We start from the raw sequence: 21,229 nt of genomic DNA on the forward strand, positions 1-21,229 counted from the left end.
CTCGCGCCGTGCCCTAATTCCATTCATTGCCATTCTTACCAGTAGAGCCGCACTTTTACTATAGTGCAATGCCATCTTCCTATCCATCTCCAGATTCGCCGCCCCCTTATGCTCTACCCGTCTTCAGCTCCAAAGTCCTCAGCCTCAAACTATCACCATACCACCAACTTTACTCGCAACGCAGCTTCAACACATGCTAAGAGTACAGCAGACATGTAATCTTGGTACCTGGAAGATACCTCGTTGCCTTTGCTCATGGCCAAAAAAGCCTCACCTGCCCACATCCGTATTTCCCCTTATAATGGCTTAGACAGCTAACCACGAACACAGAGCCCTAAAATGCAACCCTCACCTATCTTAGATCAAAATCGATATAGACACCACTCACTCCTCTGCATAACGAAATACAGCGCTTCCTCACTTTCTGCTGGAGACTTGATATGGAATTCGCGGAATAGAGCGGCTTTTTCAATCTTCGAGACTTGCTGCATCCTCAAAACGAATATGATCCTCCTACGGTATATATAGCAAGAATGCAAGAGTCGAAAAGGAGGTAGAGGAATGGCTTAGGAAGGCGTTAGGATAATCAACACTAGAAGTGAAGGTGTGGTGAAGCCCGGGAGAATCTGCAGAGCTCAGGTTGCTTAGCTAGGATAGGGATAACGACAACCTTTCTGCTGGTTGATATTTGTACTTCATGCAAACTAGCTTGCTAAGCTCTATGAAAGGTCAGGTTTGGTAAGGGAAAAGTTATCTCTTCCGTGATCTCGAGTATGCAGTACATATTTGAATGGGAATGAACAGTAAGATATAACATACGGGTTATAAACAAGCAGGAATATATGAAAGGAGCCTTGGAGGAAAGACCTTCTTCTTTAAATAGCGTGAAAAAGCCTCTCGCTCTATTTGATTCAGCTAGCATCTATAAAACTATCATGTCCCTAGACCTCCGGCGAGGAAATGAAGAGATAAATGCTGTTTCGAAAGGTGAAGTCTACTAAGATTGATATTCTGATATATTTCTAGAAGTATTGCCATCCTCCAAGAAACAATATCTACAAACAAAAGAAAGAACCACAAGCACCCCCTCTTGCTCATCCCAACACCACACTAATCGAACTTGCACCCCCCTCCAAACTCTGCCCAAAACATCTCACTACCGCTATCCGCTACTCCAAACTACTAGCTCATCCCCTCTCTAACCCAACATTGCGCACTCTGAAAGTGCCGCTTACAAACTAGCGATCAAGAATATAAACATATCCAGCCTCTTGACGAACATCTTAGATTTTCCCCCCGTCATATCATACATACCCATAGCGCTGTCTTCACCTCAATTTTCTCATACTTTTCTAAAGATTAGACGAGGAACCACACACGCATACACACACCTCTAAACATCATCTCCCTTTCAAGCCGCATGACTAAAACAGAACAAGGGCAGAGCAACTTGTGAATACCTTCTCTTTCCCTCTCTCTTCAACGCTCAAACCATGCAAACCACAAAAACGCCAAAAACCACACTAACCCCCCCCCATCCCAGTTCCCATCCCAGTTCCCATCCCAGTTCCCATCCCCAAACCTACAAACGCGCCTCCTATCCATCCCATCATACCAACCCCCCCCCCCCTTCCTTACCTATTCACCATACAAAAGAGACGGACGGACAATCAGCAACCATAAAACCACTCAGGCCTGGACTATACATACACCTCCTACCTCAATCCGAGTATTCTGCCTTCTCTCCCCACGGCGCCCGTCGAGAGGAAAGGAGAGGAGAGGAGAGGAGAGAAGTGAGTGCTATACTCTGATAAGATAGAAGGGAAAGGAAAGGAAAGGAAAGGAAAGGAACGGAAAGGATGGTTGGTATGTGTACTGCTGGAGTTGAAGGAAGGAAATGAGCGTGGGATCGAGGGATGGACGGAAGGAGAGAGAGAGAGATATATCTCGGAAACCTGAAAGAGGGTAGGTAGGTAGCACAGCAAATTGGAGGTAAGTGTATCGTCTGCTGTTATTCCATCGGAAACACTCAGAAGCATCAACTCCAAGGACATAATTTAAAACTCCTCAACGGCAGATATCACATCTAAGCACAAGTCACAAGAAAGCAAGCAAGCACAAATACGATCAAAAAATATGCCATTTATCATCATGTCAAACATCATGACAACAGCTCACCCCAGCCACCATTCCCCTCCCTCTCCATTTACACAGTCACTTTCCTCCCAAGATTTTCCTTTCCTCTCCACAACAGACAGAAAGCGTCCTCCACCACCCAACCATTTATCATTACACTTCTCTCTTCCCCGGCCTCATCCTTCTGCAGGACGACTTAAATCTAACCATACAGTACAATGCCATCTACTCATCCCTTTCCTACACAAAGGAAGGAAAGAGAGTAGGTATTTATCTTATCAAACGCCACTTTTAGACGACACGGCACCGCCCGCCAGACTTGACACAACAGAAAACACAAATCAAAATCAAAAAATGACCCTGCCTAACCCCAGGAATATGCATGCAATGCAACAAAACGAGGGACAAATAACTCGAACACCTAGATGCAAGACGCTAATAGACAGAAAGAACAAGAGACGCGAAGCAAGGCGTGGTCGGGAATATATATGAGTGATGACCATGTGGGTTGGGTATATTTAGGGGGGACTCAGTCCAAAGCTTTTGTTTCGTTTCATATCCGTGTTTCGTTGCCAAGGTTCAGCCATGACATGTCTTGTGGTGGGGGCGGAGGCCGCGCTGGAGTTTGCCCTGGAGCTGGGAAGAGAGTTTGCCTCGGGTAGTTGTTTACTGTACTTCGTGGTAACGTAGTGGCGTAGACACTTTCCGAGTAGTTACTCGTTCGGGCCCAATCTTGTCCCTCGACAGGTGTCCAGGTGTTCTGTTCGTGAACGCTTGCTGGTATGCCACTCGAGAAGGCATCGTGACGGTCGTCATTGTACGAAGAGAATGAGCCGACAGAACCTGATCTTTCCAATTGTGCAGACATCTCTCCACTCAGTGGGAATTTGTTGGTCTGATGCGCGATGGTAGGACTACCCGACATTACTCGATTCAATTCCGGCCGTTCTACCAGATTCAACGGTGGTACCAAGGCTGAGGTTTGAGTGACCTGACTGGGCATCCTTTGTATTGAATATTCCGAGTCCGAACTTCGGTCTGAACCTTCGTACGTTGTCCTCTTCGAGCCAAAGCCAAGAATGTTCAATGAACTTCCACCTGACCAGTATCGATTCCATCCCGAGCTCCTCCTCGTACTTCCACGTCGTCCACCTTTGGTGCTTCCACGTGGTCTTGGTACTGCTTCCCTTTCTTCAGCCGCAGCGATGTCTTTTGCTGCAAAGGAAACTGCTTTCTCGTCCCGAGTTGGTTGAACCAGTGGTTGTGATGAAGACTGAAATGGTTCTGCTTGCGGTATTGGTTTGCTGATTGCTGTCTTATATTTCTTGTTGAATTGACTACTCGAGTCACTTCCGAGACTCCCGTTCTTGTCATCCCCTCGCTTGTGACCTACACGTCCCATGAGGATTGCCATCGATGAGAAAGATCCTTGTGAATCTACTTTGGGTCAGTATGGTGGCATCAAGTCACGACATATATAGTGAGAATGCAAACTTACTTTGCTGTTCGTGACCAGGGAACTGCCTGGTGGTCACCATCTGTGGTAAGCCCTTATCGGCAAAGTCCATAGCATTTTTCTCATCTGGGATCCCGCTAGCACGTCTTTGATGACCAGCTTCGGAATATCGCCTCCTATTCTTGCGCCACCTGAACAGCGCCAAGAAAGCAATGAGTATGAAAGCAACCGCCAATATTGAGCCAAGAACAGCTCCAAGAAGTTTCGTTGGGAAAGCTGCATCGCTGCCACTTCCAGAGGCAACAGCTGTTGCTGTCGCTGATGATGTCCCAGTCGAGCTTGCGATACTCGCTGAAGGTGAAGTTCCAAGTCCGTCAGCCGAAGAAGACGAGACAGATTTTGCGTCCAGTGTTGCTGTAGCATTCACCCAACAATTGTCTCTTGCTTTGAACATACAAAGTACATCTGACGTACTGCCTCCTGATATTACCACCAACCCACTTTGGTCTTTAGCTACCGAATATGTCGTTCTCGTGGACATGGGCGCTAGTGTGTCGTTGTAGGCTGGCCAGTCTGCAACAGTCAAGTTGTCTCTCTTCTCAATTGATCTTTCTTCGTAGTAACGATCTTCCCATCTCTTGTCCACCACCGGCGCTGCATTCTGTACAGGATTGCCATCTCCATCGATTAGTATTGTCCGGTTGACTTGGTTCGGTGCCATCGTCATGTCGAAAGTATATAATGTCTTACTCGCATCATCTCCATTTATCACGACCGATTTGATGGCAGAAGTGTTGTATATAGGGTTGGCCAATGTAGCATTCGAGTCGACCCAGGACGTTGACGGGCTAAAGATCATTGCTTTTGTGTTAGTGTCACTGCCTCCAATATAGATTGCTTTGCTCTCTGTCCACTGCATCAACATGGGTGAAATTGCTGGGGGTGCGATGGCCTCGAACGCCAGGACGGTGTATGGTTCAGACGCTTGGATCGTAAAGGTCTGAGATGAAATCTGCTTGGAGCCATCCTGTGTTCCAGCATAAACAAGAATCGAATCAGAAGTATTCAAATATACGGCCCCGTGGTAGAGTCGGTTTTGTGTAACGGCGACTGACGGCCGTAGAGTTTCCCACGTTCCATTGGCAAAGTTGAATCGTTGTAACCCTTGGTAGTCACTGGAATTCGAAGTTCCGCCAACGATGTATAACGCTGCTGCACTTGTATCATTCTTCGGTGTCGACTTGACACACACTCCTCCTTCCACAGCAACTCCCATTGGCAATTCCGACCATTCTGCTCCAGATGTGATGGGTAACGATTGAAATGCCGAGGAGGTGTATGTGTACAGGGTGTTGTTGAACAATGTCGAGCAGGAATTATCCAGCGGGTACTGAGGAGAGGGAATCATCGTCGAATCGTCGCTGTTCCTCCCTCGTAGGCATTCGTATTCTCCTCGAGTGGTGCCCCAGCACACGAGAACGGCGTGGCCGATTAATCGTCCGCTTCGTAGACAGTGACTATGGTGACATAGTTGAGGGTCGACAGCGGGAGGGTGGATGGAGAAGCTTCAGGAAAAGAAAGTATGCTATCAAAGCGATGGGATTTCCAGTCCAGCAAACGGGAGAGTTCAACTCAAAAGGATGTCACCCCACACAGCGTCGAGTAGTCTTCTACCACCAGACACAGCCCCAACCGAGCGAAGTAGGACTGCTTCGAAGATTCTTTCAGAGGACAACTCGAGCCGGCCTGTTCCCTCAGCGATATGGCCGGTTGGTGGTGAGGTTCGTGGTAGCGAAGTATAAGTTTACTGAAACGAAAGAAGTCGAGAGGGAGGTGTTTGTCCGGTGTCTACGTTGAAACTCGAGACCAAGACGAATAGCCGTTGGCGTATGGTTGCGAGTCTACCAGCAAGAGTGTGTAAGGAAGATGCTGCAGCAGAAACACGGTGTGGACGAGCTCTCACCAAAAGGAGTCGAAACGACTACCAGTACTATGATTCCACCGAGCGTACTAAGTCTCCACCGACCACCTCTCGAGGGCCACGAATTGGGCAAGGGCCTGCCCAGGACAGCAGATCTGCAGAACAGCCGAAAATCTGTTTCTGTTTCGTTCAATGCGTGGGTGTGCTGCGCGGACCCGACGAAAAAGGTATGGGCGTCGCAGATAGACGGAGGTACGGTACGGTAGCACGCTGCAGGAAGGGGAGGTTTCGAGGACCGAAACGGACAGAAGAGAAGCAATTGATGGTACCGATCGTAGACGGTTGAAGAGAAGGAAGAAAGGAAGGGAAGCCGCCGAAACGGGTGGGTGGGTTGCAAGAATAGATTGGAGATTGAGATTCTGGAAGCTCGCTGCAGCAGCGAGCAGCGGTGGTTCGAGTGAGTGAAGATTAATTGATTTGAAGGTTGATCTCTCTTCGCTTTGGGGCGAGTGCTTTCAGGCAAGCAATCTCTTTTTTTGCCGGCTGTGATAGGAGCAACGGCGAGGGGGGGGGGAGTGGGTGGGGAGAGGGCAGGGTGCTGGTGGTCGGGGTGGTCGAAGTTGTCCAGGTTCAGGGTCTCTTTGGAAGGATGAATTTGGACTTTGTCGTGCCGTCGAGGTCTAGCGTCGAGCCGGGGGAGGGAAGTCGCCTTGGGATGCTGCAACGGTGCTTCGTCAACCCCGGTGCGGTGGCCAGGAGTATATTCCAGCACTCAGGGTCAGGGCAGATCGGGAAGGTCACTCTGTTTCTGCTGGAGGTTCTGTTCTCTGGTAGGGAAGAGAATGGGATCGATCGATGTCTTTGGAAACAGGAGCACAGCAGCAGCAGCAGTGAGTAGTGAGTAGGTAAGGGTTGGAAACCGCGGTGACTGGATGCAAGGAGGGGGGAAGTGCAGTAGAGTGCAGTAGAGCTGACTTGAGGCTGTCGCGATGGGGATGATCGAGTACAGTACTTACAGTACAGTACAGTACAGTACAGTACAGTACAGCAAGGTGCAGGTCGGGCGAGACAGCAGCAGCAGAATGGGATCTGATTATGATGGTTCTGGTGGTGGTGGTGGTGGTGGTGGTTTCTGAGCACGCACATGTATCTATGCACATTACACGAGAAATGAATGTGGTGTGGCGCTGGAAAGGCGGGCCCGTACCTGCAGCGGGCAGACTGCAGCGTTCGGGGTTGTGTCTAAGAATTGTAGGCGCTGTGATAGGCCACGAGCGGTAAGAGAGGGGAGAGAAGAGTGCAAGAGAGGGTAATTGAGTGAGTGAGTGAGTGAGTGAGTGAGTGAGTGAGTGAGTGAGTGAGTAAATGAGAGAGTGAGGGTTGCCAGTCATGAGTCCTATAGCTATACTTGTCTCTGCTGCTGCTCTGCTCTGCGTATGTGTCTCTTGTCTGTTGTTCTTCGCCCTTCTGCTGCTTCTGCTTCTGCTTCTGCTTCTGCTTCTGCTTCTCCTTCTCCTTCTCCTTCTCCTTTCCTCTCCTCGTCTTCCTCGCGTGCAGTGGTTGATGGCCCATGCGTGCGTTCGTTCGTTTGCGTTCGTTCACCATGAGGCGCTGCAATCCCTGTCTGCGAGTGAGTGGGTTCTGTACCTGAACGGGCCCTCGCTTCACCGCACCAGCTGTCTCTGGTGGGCAAAGTGTGCGAGTGAAACGGCAGCCATTGTCCAATCCCTGCTAGCTACCGTCGTCAGGGGGTTCTCGTTTGAAGCAGCCCAGTCTCCCCTCCCCGTCTTCGCTTTTTTCTCAGTCAGTCGCACGGGAGCCAGGAAGAACCATCGACCAATACTTTACTTCGGACTACACCGCTATCGTGAGCCCTTGGCAGCTGTCAAACTACAGTACCACCACGGACGAGCAGTAGAGAGGAACGCTCGACTAGAGTTTCTGTCATACTTCGTACCACATCATACTGTATCACTCACTCACTCACTCACTATGCACGCACTCAAAGCATGCATATCCTCTCCTCTGACTACTGCACCAACGCCTCTACCTAGGGAGGGCGCGGCGTACTCGTCTGTTGGACGTGGTGGTACCGCATGATGAAAAGCAATCTACTGTATTCATTCCCATGCCACCTTTTTACAGTACACTTTCACCCCGAGGCACAGCGAATCCATCAGCGAACAACATTCATCACTGACTGCTCACGCAATCCTCAATCCTCCGGGGAAACCCACGACGCTCGCCTCCATCCGGCAGCGGACGGCCAACCGACCCTGCTCCCTCTTCGTCGACGACTGGGGTCCAATCATGGCTGACTCAACAGCCCGAATGCTTCCAGAGAATCCAATCCGGGTGCAAACAAGCCTCTTATTGGCCCTCCCGTCCACGGACACTCCTCATCAGCTAGGCTCTCCGACACGAAAAACAGCTTCAAAGTCAAAGAGCACTCGAGGCTCAGGCGGCGGGCGCTGGTTCGTAGCCAAACATCACGACGAGACTCTAAAACATCTCCCCCGAGTGGCTGAGCCACGAAGATCAAGTAGATGACAGAAGCTTGATGCTTCATAAAACCCAAAAAGCTACCCCAACTCCAGTTCTCATGTTGTGATGCTACAAGCCAAGACGGAAAGCGACGGTTCCATTCTCTTCTCCCCGACCACCATCACGAAATTGGAGTATCGCCCCTCCCGAGGTCTTTTTCCAACTCTCGATCGTACTGTACATCATGCAATGCAGACGTTTGATTCTTTCTTTCTTTCAGCCTCCACGCTCCAACCAACAAAAAAGCCAACACCCATCGGCCCGCGAAAAGCAGTCGTGCGGCACTTCATCCTGCCACCAAAACTTTGCCCCCTATCAAACATGTCAGATTCTTGTTCCCCACAGCAGCCATCATTGATCGTATCGCTTTCTATCAAAACAGAGAGAAAAACTATTGCCATTCAAAACACTACACCCTTTTCATAAGCGCTCAATTTCATATTATAATGCAAGAAACTACTACCGCTCTCGCAAATTTCTTCGGGGTCATGTGCACCGTTCTTGAAGCGCGCGCTCATTGCTTGAGCTCGTCTGCAGGCTCTGATAGGCCGGAGTTTGGGTCAGCATCACAGACCAATATTGGAAGCTGAAGCAACTTGTACGATGTGTAGATCCTATCATTTCTGATCTTATCCGGCACTTCGTTCTTTTTCTTCAACGATCCCGTCTCTCTAGGGAAGAGGGGAGTGCATCACGTGCGCGGTTGAAACATACTCAGGCCTCGCAAAACGAAACGAATGATGAGGCGTCTCGTTCTATGAATAGCTACGACCTTTTTATTGCATGGGCAGGTAGTTGTTATGCTTTTGCGGACACATGTTAGTCCTTCATCGAAGTTTCAATCTTTCCCACGATCAGTCGTCTGTGGATTTGATGCGGCATCTGTTTGGATTTCGTGAGTTATTTCTAGAACTTCATGCAGTGAGGCACCCACGATGCAAGTCGTTTATTGCTTCCTTTCCGTCTGAATAAGCATGTAGTGTATGTTGTTCCTTCTCGTACTACACTTAAATGGTATTGGCGATATCGATACGAAGAAGCTAGCTGAGGTTAGATATGGATGGTGTCCTATTTTGTATTGTTGGGCTTACGCTGCCGGTTTTTATTCTTCAGCAAGCGAGGTGCATCTAAGGTATTAGGCTATCTATAAATGACGAGATGTTGGTTTTTCTCTGCCTGATACTAAGATAAGAGTCTCCTCCTATTGTTATTTATTTGTTTCTTCCTATATTCATTCAGTACAACAAGAATAACTCGCGAGATATTGGATTGTAATTTTTAGATCATCGCACTTGCTTTCCAATCATCCTGCCTCCTATGCCTGCCAATTCAGATGCATACATCAAAATCATTTCATTCAGCAAACAGTATTACTCCATCTCCACGTATCTTTCATCGTGCGAAACTCAGATGTCGTACAGCCTTGCACTGCCACCAATGTCTCCTTCCATATCCCACCCACCACTTCACATACTTGAAGATAACAAATATCGATATCTACTTTCTCGAGTCTTCAGAGCGTTTCCCCATATTCAATAATTCCTTGTGCTCACCTCACATCATCAGAACGAACAGACAAACGTCTCATATAGCGTGAGCTTGTCTCTACACATTGACCTCGGCTAGAGGATACAACACATCAGACTCTCGAGAATCGTGTGTTAACTCTTCCTCACTCTAACCTCTCGCTACAAGACAAGAATCTCCAAGCAAAAATTGCAAGTTTGGCATCTACCACCACCATTGAAACGTTTCACTTGCCGACTATTGAGGAAGATGTACTTAACCAGAGTGGCCGAGGAAAGTATCGAGATTGGTTAGCGGTACCTCAGAACAGGAGAATTGAGGGTTGTCTATATGGGAGGAGGAGGATTACATGAGAGCGAATAGGGAAGTAGGAGGCGCAGAAGGGGTAGGAGGAGGAGGAGAAGTAAGAAAAGGACGCAAAGCAGCAGAAGGAGGACCAGAAGTCCGACGAGCAACCAAAAGTCACCGGTGAGTGAATAAGTACCCAAAATCTAGGAGCAACCTATAGTTAGCCATTGCGAGTCCTTTGGTATCAACATTTACTCATTTGATATTCTTGGGATGCTCTATCTCTTCATTAATGTTTGACATGCAGATTTTTGCGCTTTTCGTGCGATGAGCGCAATATGCGCTGTCTGCGCGTTTTGCGGGTGAGGATCGAGATCGCGAAAAATAAGCTTTGTGAAGAGCGAGAGGTAGTTTGGTATCTACAGTACTTGAGATTTATTTTATCTTGATTCGGCATTTGCGTGAGGTCTGTCAGGACAAGATTGTAGCACACGGCCTAGGTGGCTTTTAGGTGCTCCTTCCCGCTTCATCAGACTTGCCGCACAAGATCACAGCTAGAGATCTTCGCTCAAATGGAAGTACGTTGCTATCAAGGCAAATTGATTTATATCCTGCCTTGCTATGCATCTACTCCATATCCCAATGCTCGCTTCCCAACCCTCAATCAACGCCCAGGAAGTCCTGTATGCTCATGCATCGCGTCTCGATATAATTACAAGTGTTGTACATCCTTCGCAATCCTCCCTTCAGTCCTTGATTGTCTCAGCGTCACTAATGTCATCTAGATCCATGATCTCCATGACACCCACTTCCTTGCCTTTCTCTTTCGCTTCAGCCGGCTTCAACACCTCCTTATACCCGTCTAGATCCATAACCTCATGGACGTCAGCTACCTCCATCTTCTCCTTCTCCTTCCCTTTACCCTTCCCCTCCACCTCGCCCAACGAACCCCTCTCCTCCAAACTCAAGCTCTCATCCAAACCCTCCCTCACAACGTCTTCCCCACCACCCCCCTTCCCACCCATCTCCATCTCCTTCCCCTTCACCCGCGGCGCAATAACAACCTTCCTCCCGGCTCCCCCTCCCCTCCTCTTCCTAGGTACAACCACCTCCTCCGCCCCCTCAAACCACCTCATCAACCCCTCACCCTCCACCGGCGCCACCAAAACCTGCTCCAACAAAAACGCCCCCGCGACCTCCCCCGCCTCCGGAATCTTCACCGCCGTAACAACCATCCCCTCCACTCCTCCCGTCTCCGCATCCCAACTCGGCCACTCGACACTCACGAACTCGAACCCGCGATCGATCCAATACCCCGTCGCCACGTCCTGGATAGCGCGCGTCTTTTTGGCGCCGAAGGAGACTTTAGCGTCGTGGCTAGAAGCCGGACCAGCCGCGAGGCGGGCGTCGAGGAGCCCGGTGGGTGGGGTTAGGGAGGTGGAAGGGGGGGAAGGAGAGGTGAAGGCGCGGGAGAGGGAGGTGGTGTTTTGGTCGTCGAGGGAGGGGGTTAGCCAGAGGGTGAGGTTGCGGGTGCGGAAGTGGAGGCTGGCGACTGCGTAGATGTTGGTTGTGTCGTCGAGGAGGGTGTTCAGGTTGCGGTGGCCTTCGCTGCGGGAAGAGGGGCGGTGGGGTTTGGTGAAGATGCAGACTGTTGGTTTTATATTAGCATCTATCTATCTTTCTCTGCTGGAGATTGGGAGAAGGGGGAAGGGAAGAGTACTCGTATTCTTAATATCAGGTTCAAAAACCTCAGCAACAACCCGTCCATTGTCATCCTGCCTCAGCTCCGACGGTCGAGCGTGCACAATCACATATGTACCATGAATCAGAGATCGGACCTACATCTCCAAATCAGCACACGTATACTCACATATTCACTCATCTTCACCCCCCCCATGGCTCTGTCTACTCACCTTCTTCCTATTCAACAAATAATAATACGCATCCCCCGTAAACGTCGGCTCGAGCCTCGCCTGCTCAGCAACACTCGTGCTCGGAAGCGCGTACGAGGCCTCGTCGTTCACGTTCTGCGCCATGATGTCGTCCATCACGCGGTAGATCTTGCTTGTTGTTGGACGGCGGGTCTGTTTTTGTTTTTGCTGCTGCTGTGAGGGCTGACCTCCTGCCATAACTTCGTCTTCCTCGTGCGGTGGTCGTTGCCGTGATGCCATGTTGTTGTTGTTGTTGTTGTTGCGATATTTGGGTTGTATTTCGAAGAAGCGCGGAAGATCTTAGGCGAGCTGCTGGGTGGTGGTGGTTTGGATAGCTTGCTTTTGCTTTTGCTTCTGTCGTCATTCGCACTCGATTTTGAGGCGGAGGAGAGAGATTGGCCCATGTTTTGTTTGTTGGATGAGGTTGAATAGCCTGCCTGCCCGCCTGCCTTGAAAGCTAACGCTTTTTGTCTTTATATCTGACGTAGAATCCTCTCCCGCATTCCACGATCTTGTATTAGCTAGATGAATATTCTCGACTCCTTCTTCGATGATTCACGCCCGTCCATCCTTCCTAGAGCTTTCCAGCGGTTACTTATCCAATGAATGAATGAGACAAGTACAAAGGCCTCTTACTCCCACCCTTCGTCATCCAACCCCCCTCGGATCTAACTCGCTCTCAAAACGAACAAAGAAATCTAACCCTCTCTCTCTCTCAGAGAGACAAAGCAACCACCATCAATCAATCAATACACCAAAAACTCCTCAACCCCAATCCCAACCTCGTCACACATCCTCACGATCCTGCTCTCGTCGCTCTCCATACTAGCCCGTTTCCTCACCCGCTCAATCTCCCGCTCTATCGTTTCTTGGGTGAATCTTACTTTTTTCCCTGGTGAGGTGGTGTGAGCGGGGGAGGGGAGATCGGAGGATTGATTTCTTGGGTTGTGATAGATGGCGTTGTTGGGTTTTTTGGGGTTTCGTTCTTGGAGAGGAGGGTTCGGATTATGAAGGCGATGAGACCAATGACGGGGAGGATAATGGTGATGGAGAAGAGGAAGAGCATGGTTGAGGGCGTTGTGTGGTGCTGCGTAGGGAGGTGGAGGTTTGGGAGATGCATTTTGAGAAAAAAATTTTTTTTCAAGGTATTTGGATGGAGTTCAGTACAACGGTTCAGTTCAGTTTTAAAAGTATTGGTTGGTGGTGTGGTGTGGTGAAGTGAGATATTCGGAAATAATATCGCGTGGAGAGAGGGGGTTTCTTTTACTTCGCATTGTTATTGGAAGACAGTCTGGTGGTTTTGATCTGGGCTGGGTCATTGGAGACTACTTGCTATAGAGGAAAGCATCGGTCCCAGGAAGTGAAGCGGGAGGGGCCGAATGTCGGAGCTCTGCCGCGGGATAGAGAATATGTTGCCTAATGAATGAGTTGTGCGAAGCGGGAGGTGACGTTGAGTGTTCTTGAGTATGTAGGGAAATGCCAATTCGAATGAGTAGAAAGTTGTCGCACAAGGAGAGGGTATCGTGCAACCACGGACGGAAAAGAATAGATCCCGGTTGTGCGTATCGAAGGTTGAAACGAATAAGATTATTTGCATAGATGTAAAGCGGGATTCTAGAGAAATAAAAGTTGCCAATGGTGATGCTCGATGGCTCCATATTCACGATATTTGAACCTGGCCATGACCTCTGGAGTCCGACTTGCCGCTTCTCGCGAGGCTCGTGTGCTGGGTGACACTTGGCTGTGGACGCGACCTTACCTCACGAGTCCTCGGAAGTCAATTAAGATGATTTCCACCCCAGCGATGGTGAAGGGTCAAGTCCGCATGCCCTCTCTCATCTGTTGACTGCATGGAGCTGACTGACGTCGTTCAGAGATCTGCAAATCGCTTAATTCTCGCTTAGAAAAGGAGATTGAATTCATAAAAATCCAAAAGTCAAAAAACCCCAAAAAGAAATAGAACGAATAGACTAGACCGACAAAACATTCACAGACTCCCAACTGAAAGCTCCAGTAACACCCTCATTTCTAGGTAGTGCCTAATAGCGGGGGGCCTTATTAGGATCAGTCAGCTCGAAGCTGCTTAGTACAAGCGCGATCGCATTGTTTATCCTTAGTAGAGTTGCTTTCGTAGGCGTCCTAAACAGGTCCGTTGTATCCCTCTAATTAACTCTACTAATTCTTGTCAAAGTTTTGCTTATATGACTTTATAAGACCCTTTTCTTTGGGTAGCGAGGCTGCGATCTGATTGGACGAAGCTAAGGATATCTTGCGCTAAAGTTGAAATCTCAGGAACGAAATCGATAGGTATCGGGAAGAAGACGCGCTAAGGAGTCATAGGATATTTTATTCGCTGCTCACGTATCAATCGTTCGATGTTGAGGAATGCTAGGGACACTGCAGCGTAACGAAAACTTTCATCAACTCCATCAACATCATCCTAAACCATCTAGTCTCCCCCTCCCACTTGCGCTCCCTCATGGCGTCAAACAAGGCCCGGACCTCTCCTATAAGCTCCGCCAACACCTTAAAATCAACCGCCAACTTCTCGGCAAGCGACAAAATCAATTCCCTCAAGAGCTCATAATCCACGTCCTCATCAACATCTCGTGGGACGAACCCCTTGCGCTTAGTCTCGAGCTCTGTGGTCGTAGTAAGTTCTTCTTTGATGATTTCTTGCATTTCGGCCAGATTTTGGAGGGTGCTTGGGAGAGGGGTAAGGCTGGCTTCGAGATCGGGGGCTGCGTATGGGGATTTGTGGAGAGACATTGTGAGTGCTGTTTGTGGGTTGGTGGCTGGGGGGAAGATGGATATTTGCATACATTCTATGAAGGGAGAATTGCAGTTGATTACCATGAAGCTTCGGTAAGTTGCTGGCTTTCTCGTTCAAAATGTTCTTTGCGGCTTGACCTGCAAGTTTCTCTGTCAGCTGCTGGTACAGTATAGTACCTCTTTGCTAAAAGGTCTGAGACGCTTCTAGCATGTCTCTAGCACTCTTGATATAGATGTGGAAGTTGTATCGTATGTGTCAATACAGTACCTAACGTTGTCCCTCATGTCTCAGCTTGCGCTTCTCTTACTCTGGCTCTTCAAGCTTCCTCAAATTCTCAATCCTACCCAACATTTTCAACAAGCGCTTTTATTATATACTCTGGTACGTATCAGCTTTTAATGCTCTAGACCTTCATGTTCATCCCACCCCAAGTCGCCCTGCTAGTCAATCGAATGCTCTTTCCATTAATCCCCCACCACGAGAATCTTGGAATCTGGAAGCAGTAGTGGAAGTAGAGGTACGTTTTGCTCACCACCACCTCCTGATCTGAATCGGTCTTGCTTTTCTCCACTTCGCTAGTTTTCAAATTCCTCATTTTACGCGTCATGCGCCACCTTCTCCCAATACCGGCTCTTCCAGCACCAGCATTAGCTCTAGCTCTAGTGCCTACCCTAGCAAATTGGCTAGGGATGTTGACAGAACCGCATAGTTAGTCTTCGTTCCTTACTATCTGATGGTATTGATTTATAAGAAAATAGCTAGAACAGATTGTAGCTTTGAGATATACAACGGCCGCTCCGTAAATATTTCTATGCAAAGGAAAGTCACACCGTAAGCATAATCCGCTGCCATTTTCTACTGCGAGATTAGTCCATCACTCTGTCATCAGCGGCTTCATCATTTAGATCTTTGGTTCTCTTACCCGCCATGCCTCATTTAGCACATGATTTAGTACTACAATGCGGGTGCTCGATTAGTTTGGCTTCGCCTTGCTCAGGGCGGCAGCTCTGTGACTTCTACAGGGAGGGATATATAGGGAGAACATCGAGGTTCCAACTGTGCTTGGTAATATCACCAGATCAATTTTACTTTCCGCTTCTCTCTCGGCGATGGCATCGTAGGCATGAAAGTTCAAGATCTCACACAAACATGGAAGGTCCAAAATACACAAAGACGAACACCTCGATCAATACATTGAATCATCTAACACCGCGCTGAAAAGCCAGCTAGACCCAATCCGATCCACCGCATGAAAAGCCCAACGCCATCACGAAACCTACTCCATGCAGCATGCAATCTCGGACTCTCCATCGCAAACTATGCACGCTATCAAGAATCACCTTATGTCTGATACACACCCGGTCCATATACACAACATCCTCCTCATTATCCCAGCTCCCCCTGATAGAGAGATCCAATCTATGCATCAGTAGTCATTATGCAAAAGTCAACTCCATCTCTCTTTCCATGCCGAAATCCTCTTCGTCATCGGCCCACGCATTATGACCAAGATCTAAAGGCGGTAACGCTATAGGAGCAGCTGTCGGTACGGGCAACGTACTACTGCTCTTCAGCTCTGGTCTTTGTAATGTCGCTGCTTTTTCATTCGGGTCTGGACTTGGAGGTGAAGGCAGTGGCGAATTGAGACGGTTTGGTGGGAGATGGACTGAAGAAGTTGCCGCCGAGCGAGGAGGAGAGTAGTACGCTGTGTCGAAGGTCATCTGAACTTGTTCTTCTTCGTCTTCTTCTGCGTATTTGGGAGGTGATTTGAGAGATGGTATGTACTCGCTGCTAGGTTGTCGGGGCAAGGTGGAGCCTGAAGACTTGGTGACTTTGAGTGTTGACGCTGCGTCGAAGGACTTTGTCTCTCGTAATGAATCGCGAGGATTCGAAGGGTTCGGTGAAGAGCTAAGATCTAATTTCATGGGCGGTAGAGTCGATTTAAGCTCTTTGACTTCCATCTGCTCGCTCGCGAGCTCAGCACGAATGGCGTCGATGTCGAAAAGAACGCCGTGATTATTGCCTTCGGAATCTTCTACCTTGGTCCTGGCATTCAGCGGATCTCCCTTGGACTCTTCGTACATTTCCCAATCTTTCTTCTGGACAATGTCCTTCTTCTTTCTACTGAAGAATCCGAATTTTCCTTTCGCTTCTTTCTCCTTTTCTTTCTTTTCGAACTCTTTTCGAGCTTCTTCAATTTCATTGATGAGCTCTCGCTGCCGTTGCTGGTGATTCTCAGGATCTGGATCCTCGATTTCAGTGAACTCGTCACTCTCTACCAGCCAACCAGATTCCCGCAATAATCGAGGCATTGCCGTTCGATACGCCATATGTCCTGGGACGAACTCCGTAACATCGACGTTTTCTAGGCCAGGAATATCCTCAACAGGTGCGATACCCGCGACACGACTAATGCCACCACTGGTCAAGCGGAAAAGATAAGCTAGAATCCAATCGTTCTTAGCATATCCGTTCACAAATCGACCAGCTACGACACTTCTGGCTTTCAAATACTCGTCCTTCTTGGCCACGATCGGAGATCCAAAGAGGTAGACGTTCTGCACTAAGCCAAATGCGCCTTTACGAGCAAGTTCCCTTAAGCACGAGAAGATCACTCTAGATCCGAGTGAGTATCCCACGAAGGTTATTGGCCGAGTACCTAGATTGCGATCGATAAGAGAATCCGCCAGAATGAGACCAGCTGAATTTGCACGGTCAAGTGAGACGGTCCACGGGTTGTCAATGAGATATGCTAGCTTGGTCAGGACGACAGGTAATTGCAATGCGGCCATGAGACCAATTAGGATTGTGCTACCCAGCACTTGTTGGAGACCTTGAGTCAAAGCCTAAAACAGTCAGCAAAGTTCGGAACGTTGAGGTCGATTTCTTACTTCTGTAGCTAAGATATTAATGGTGTCTCCCATACTGGTAAGCATTTCAGGTTCCCAGAGCACCGAATATATGTCTCCCATTACCGGATCAACAGTACTGTAAGGCAATCGGACATCGTCGACTTTACCCGTCATCCATCCTGACACAGTGACGATCAAGTTCACCCGTTTGTTGTTATGCAACGGTCTATACTCGAAAGTCTTGACAGCACCTGTTCTTCGATTTGCAGCTCGAACAGCAATTATACCACCGGAAGCAGCAGCACCAGAAGTGATGATAGCAGCTCCTCCAGCTCCAGCCAAGAATCCACTTGTGCCTGCAACACCAATGGTTGTGAAACCTGCTGCTAGACCAGCACCAATAACAGGAGCCAGTAAACCAGCCGAAAGACCGATCACCAAACCACCACCTACAGTAGCTAGGCCCATCATGACATAACGCTTTTTAAGTGCCATCTTTCGTCGATTCTCCTTGTGCTCATCCTCGTTCCAGTTCTCCTTCTCGGCGGCTTGTTGCATTTCTAATGCGTCTGTGACTCGCTTCTCGAATCGACAGATCTCTAGCCACGAGATGTCCATATTTTCTCCGACTCGTTCGAGAAGTACTCTGGAGCGTGCATCATAAACAGAATCAGCGATTAGGGTTAGGAACAAGTCGCACAGTACAGTCCATCGAAGGTCAATATCCAAGTTTGCGGTAGTAGGGAGCTGGTTCGGCGTCCTCACTGCAGGTAAATCGTCGCCTTCATGTTCCTTATATGGAGGCGGTACTGCTGCCGACTCTTCATCGTATAATTTTGGAGTGGGTGGAATCCCAGGAGAGGAGACTGACTGCCTAGATGACATTGACGGCCTCGGACTTATGTCAGTCGAGGCCATTGACTCGGTCCTCGGGGATTTGAGGTCGGAACTAGATGTTGGTCGTTCTGCCATAGGATTCTTGACTCGAGCATTTTGCATGAGGGTTGGAGTCAAGTCCTCAGGAACAACTCCATGTTCAGCTAGTTGCTCAATCATGATTTGTTCTGCTGTGCTGATTTCCATGTGAGCATAGAGTCGAACCATCATCTTCTGACTCCACATCCGCATAGCTTCGGCTCCTAGCTGGACCTCCTTTTTGCTTCCTTTCGCTAGAGCCATAGCTTCCGCTTGCTGCAGCATTTTGGACAGAATCAACCTAGTCATTCCAACATAGGCAATCCTTTGTCCCTCTGTCAGAAGATCTTTCGTAGCCTGCATCTGTGACACTGCATCCCGAACCTCTTCATCTTCCACACCAGCTCCCGTGCCACCATTAACATCTTTGAATAAGTATTGCGTGTTCTCGTCAAGACTGGTTGCAGACTGAGCATCCTCGTCTAATTGCACTCTTGTATATCCCTTTCCTGCCCCACCTAATCCCTCATAGACATCTGCCTCAACATCAGAATCATGCTCTTTAGCGATAAGCTTATTATCGTCATCGTAGATGTCGTATGGAGCATATGCAGGCATAGTCTGCCATTCGTCGTCCTCGGTCTCAGGAGTCTTGTCCGGCTTGGTTGTCCATTGTTGATGTGACCATTCTGACACCCCACCACCCGTTGAGCTCTGTCCTCGAATATGTCCATTAGGGCTCTTTGAACTCTGAGGACTCTTAGGACTTTGAGGACCACTACCGATTTGGCTCTTCCTATCTTCCTTTGGGTCCCCTTTCGGCGCATCAGGAGATTTTGCTTCTGCCTCTGGTTCGGTAGATTTTACGGGTTCCTCTACAACTTCTTCATGAGTTGGCTCGACTTCCTGTACGCTTTCTTTCGGGCGCGGAAGTTCTGCGGGTGGACTTGGATCCGATTGCTCTTTTTCTTTAGGTTCAGAAAGGACCGGCAAAGGAGTCGCAGGTTGAGGCGTCGATCTCGCATCTTTGAAGTCTTCTTCCTCACTAGATTCCTCATCTTGCGGCTCCTTCTGGGTCTTCACATCGTCGATCGATTCCTCGGGAATCTTGCTCGCATGGCCATTAACCCCTTCCGTCTCACCCTGCGATTCCTCGTCATCCTCCACATCGTCCTCTACCGGTATTGACACCTTATGCTTCTTAACAGGGAGACCGAAATCATCAAGTTCCGCCACCAGTGGGGAAGCATCTGCTACGTCGCCATTGCTAGCAGCTGCAGCCTTTTCTGTGATAACGGTCACAGGTCCGCTCGCCGGCATATTGGTTGAAACTGTCCACCGCCCGGATTTCGCTATCCTTCTTTGTTTGTTCTCATGCGCAGATCCTTATGATGAGATTTTATGAAACAGCAAGTCTGACGGAGATTTTGGTGTATTGTTCGTCTTTGGCAGACGCATACTGTGAAGCAATGATTCGTGGTCCGAGTCTTGAGTGAGGAACTACTGCGCTTTGTTCATTCGTAAGTGTAAGTGCTTGTTGCAGGGATTGTGTGCGCGAAAGGGAAGTGAAATTTAGTGGGGCTCAGCCGTTTTGCAGAGGCTACGGCTGGCTTGATGCAGGAAGGAAAGAAACCTTCTAGATTTGCAGGCTTAGTACCGGATTTTTTTACAGCTGAATATAAAGACATATTCTACTTGTTACATTCAAGGGAATTTTAAGTTGCACAAAGGGTCTGTAGCACAAATGATAACGTTATTCATAAGCCACGTGAAAGGTGTGAATCCTGCAGAACAAAAGAGGTTCTTTATTGGGTATTTATTCCGATTCCTGACATTCGTATTGCAATGCTGTCAAAACGCCTTCCAATGGATTCAGTCGTCATCATCAGCCACTTCTGACATTGCCGACAATCCTTCACCATCACCACCAGATTTGGGTTTCCTTTTTCGCTTTCGTTTCGCGGTCTGATCTGATGCTTCATCTTTCCCCAGACTTGGCAAGATTTCAGTGCGATCCTTGCTCTCTTTCCCTTTGATTGAAGCCAAACCGTCCCCCTCAGTCTTCTTCTTTGGTTTTATGACAGATAGAGGATTTGGACCTTTAGGACCCTTGACCTTCTTCTTTTTCTTGGGAAGATCCTCAGTGACGCTCTCGTTATGGTCTTCTCTATCCTCATCCTCTCGCTTCCGCTTCAGACTTCCGCTTGCTCTCTTCAAGCCTGCCCTGAATTTCCCCTTCTCTTCCCTCTCCCTATTGTCCACTGTAGTACTAGCCATTGGCTCCATAATCATAACACTTCGATTGATGTAAACCATCGGCACTCCCAGAACCGTCCTCATATTCTTCCGTAGCTCTAGATCTTGACTCGCAACCACATAGCAATTCTTGTTATGCTTGCTTCCTTTAGGATCCACAACCGAAGATAGACATTCTTTCTCGCTCAAAGGCTCCGGAAACTCGTCTGGATGGTGACCGCACCGTCTTCGTTCGTAGGTCTTCGCTTTGTCGATCAAGTAGGACACACCAGGTTCGTCTTTTGCCTTGTAGAGATGTCGCATCGAACATTGAGTTACCACTGCTCCAAATTAGCTCCTATAATTTCAACATGCCTCGAGGATACATACTAGGCTTGATCTGTCCATGTAAAGTCCTCTCCAGCCCGCCCACCAAATCCATCTTGAACCTATCCGCATCTCTAATGATTCCCGAGTCCAGCAGAACTTGGTACGGTTCTCGAAACCCAAAGCTTAGCCCATACTGCTGCATGAGCTTCCGGTATTGTTTTGCGCGTTTGCCCCTCATTGTGTCTGTGTCTTGGAGTTTTGATTTGGGCAAGGCTTGAGATTTCTCTAAAGAAATTCTTGAACCTGGCGCTAAGGGATTTT

The 21,229-nt window shown here is 48.7% G+C and overlaps 6 protein-coding genes across 6 annotated transcripts; 1 reads left to right on the forward strand and 5 right to left on the reverse strand.

Moving 5' to 3' along the window:
- Positions 1-2,689: 2,689 nt before the first annotated feature.
- LY89DRAFT_728714 (uncharacterized protein) lies at positions 2,690-7,231 on the reverse strand (the record flags this gene model as incomplete). Its single annotated transcript, XM_018219291.1, has 4 exons — positions 2,690-3,573; positions 3,635-5,109; positions 6,922-7,133; positions 7,187-7,231. 4 exons carry the CDS (start codon positions 7,229-7,231, stop codon positions 2,690-2,692), a joined length of 2,616 nt encoding a protein of 871 aa, XP_018076945.1.
- A 3,251-nt stretch (positions 7,232-10,482) lies between these two features.
- On the reverse strand, positions 10,483-12,043 carry LY89DRAFT_714359 (uncharacterized protein; the record flags this gene model as incomplete). The annotated part of the gene is made up of 3 exons (XM_018218125.1): positions 10,483-11,520; positions 11,692-11,710; positions 11,786-12,043. The coding sequence occupies 3 exons, from the start codon at positions 12,041-12,043 to the stop codon at positions 10,619-10,621; spliced, it is 1,179 nt and encodes a 392-aa protein (XP_018076946.1). The 3' UTR covers positions 10,483-10,618.
- A 518-nt stretch (positions 12,044-12,561) lies between these two features.
- LY89DRAFT_680734 (uncharacterized protein) lies at positions 12,562-12,878 on the reverse strand. The gene has a single exon (XM_018214129.1). The coding sequence runs from the start codon at positions 12,867-12,869 to the stop codon at positions 12,684-12,686; it is 186 nt and encodes a 61-aa protein (XP_018076947.1). The 5' UTR covers positions 12,870-12,878; the 3' UTR covers positions 12,562-12,683.
- Positions 12,879-14,191: 1,313 nt separating this feature from the next.
- LY89DRAFT_762950 (uncharacterized protein) lies at positions 14,192-14,749 on the forward strand (the record flags this gene model as incomplete). The annotated part of the gene is made up of 1 exon (XM_018221584.2): positions 14,192-14,749. A coding segment is annotated over one exon (558 nt), but the record flags the coding sequence as incomplete, so codon positions are not given.
- Positions 14,750-15,752: 1,003 nt separating this feature from the next.
- Positions 15,753-19,857, reverse strand: LY89DRAFT_777672 (DUF726-domain-containing protein). The gene is made up of 2 exons (XM_018222154.1): positions 17,468-19,857; positions 15,753-17,422 (listed from the first exon to the last, which is right to left on the reverse strand). Exons 1-2 carry the CDS (start codon positions 19,661-19,663, stop codon positions 16,013-16,015), a joined length of 3,606 nt encoding a protein of 1,201 aa, XP_018076949.1. The 5' UTR covers positions 19,664-19,857; the 3' UTR covers positions 15,753-16,012.
- Positions 19,858-20,143: 286 nt separating this feature from the next.
- Positions 20,144-21,187, reverse strand: LY89DRAFT_607309 (uncharacterized protein). The gene is made up of 2 exons (XM_018210453.1): positions 20,969-21,187; positions 20,144-20,919 (listed from the first exon to the last, which is right to left on the reverse strand). The coding sequence occupies exons 1-2, from the start codon at positions 21,144-21,146 to the stop codon at positions 20,216-20,218; spliced, it is 882 nt and encodes a 293-aa protein (XP_018076950.1). The 5' UTR covers positions 21,147-21,187; the 3' UTR covers positions 20,144-20,215.
- Between the last annotated feature and the right edge of the window lie 42 nt (positions 21,188-21,229).

The sequence above is a fragment of the Mollisia scopiformis genome, assembly GCF_001500285.1.
Source record: "Mollisia scopiformis unplaced genomic scaffold LY89scaffold_3, whole genome shotgun sequence".
Classification (NCBI taxonomy): domain Eukaryota; kingdom Fungi; phylum Ascomycota; class Leotiomycetes; order Helotiales; family Mollisiaceae; genus Mollisia; species Mollisia scopiformis.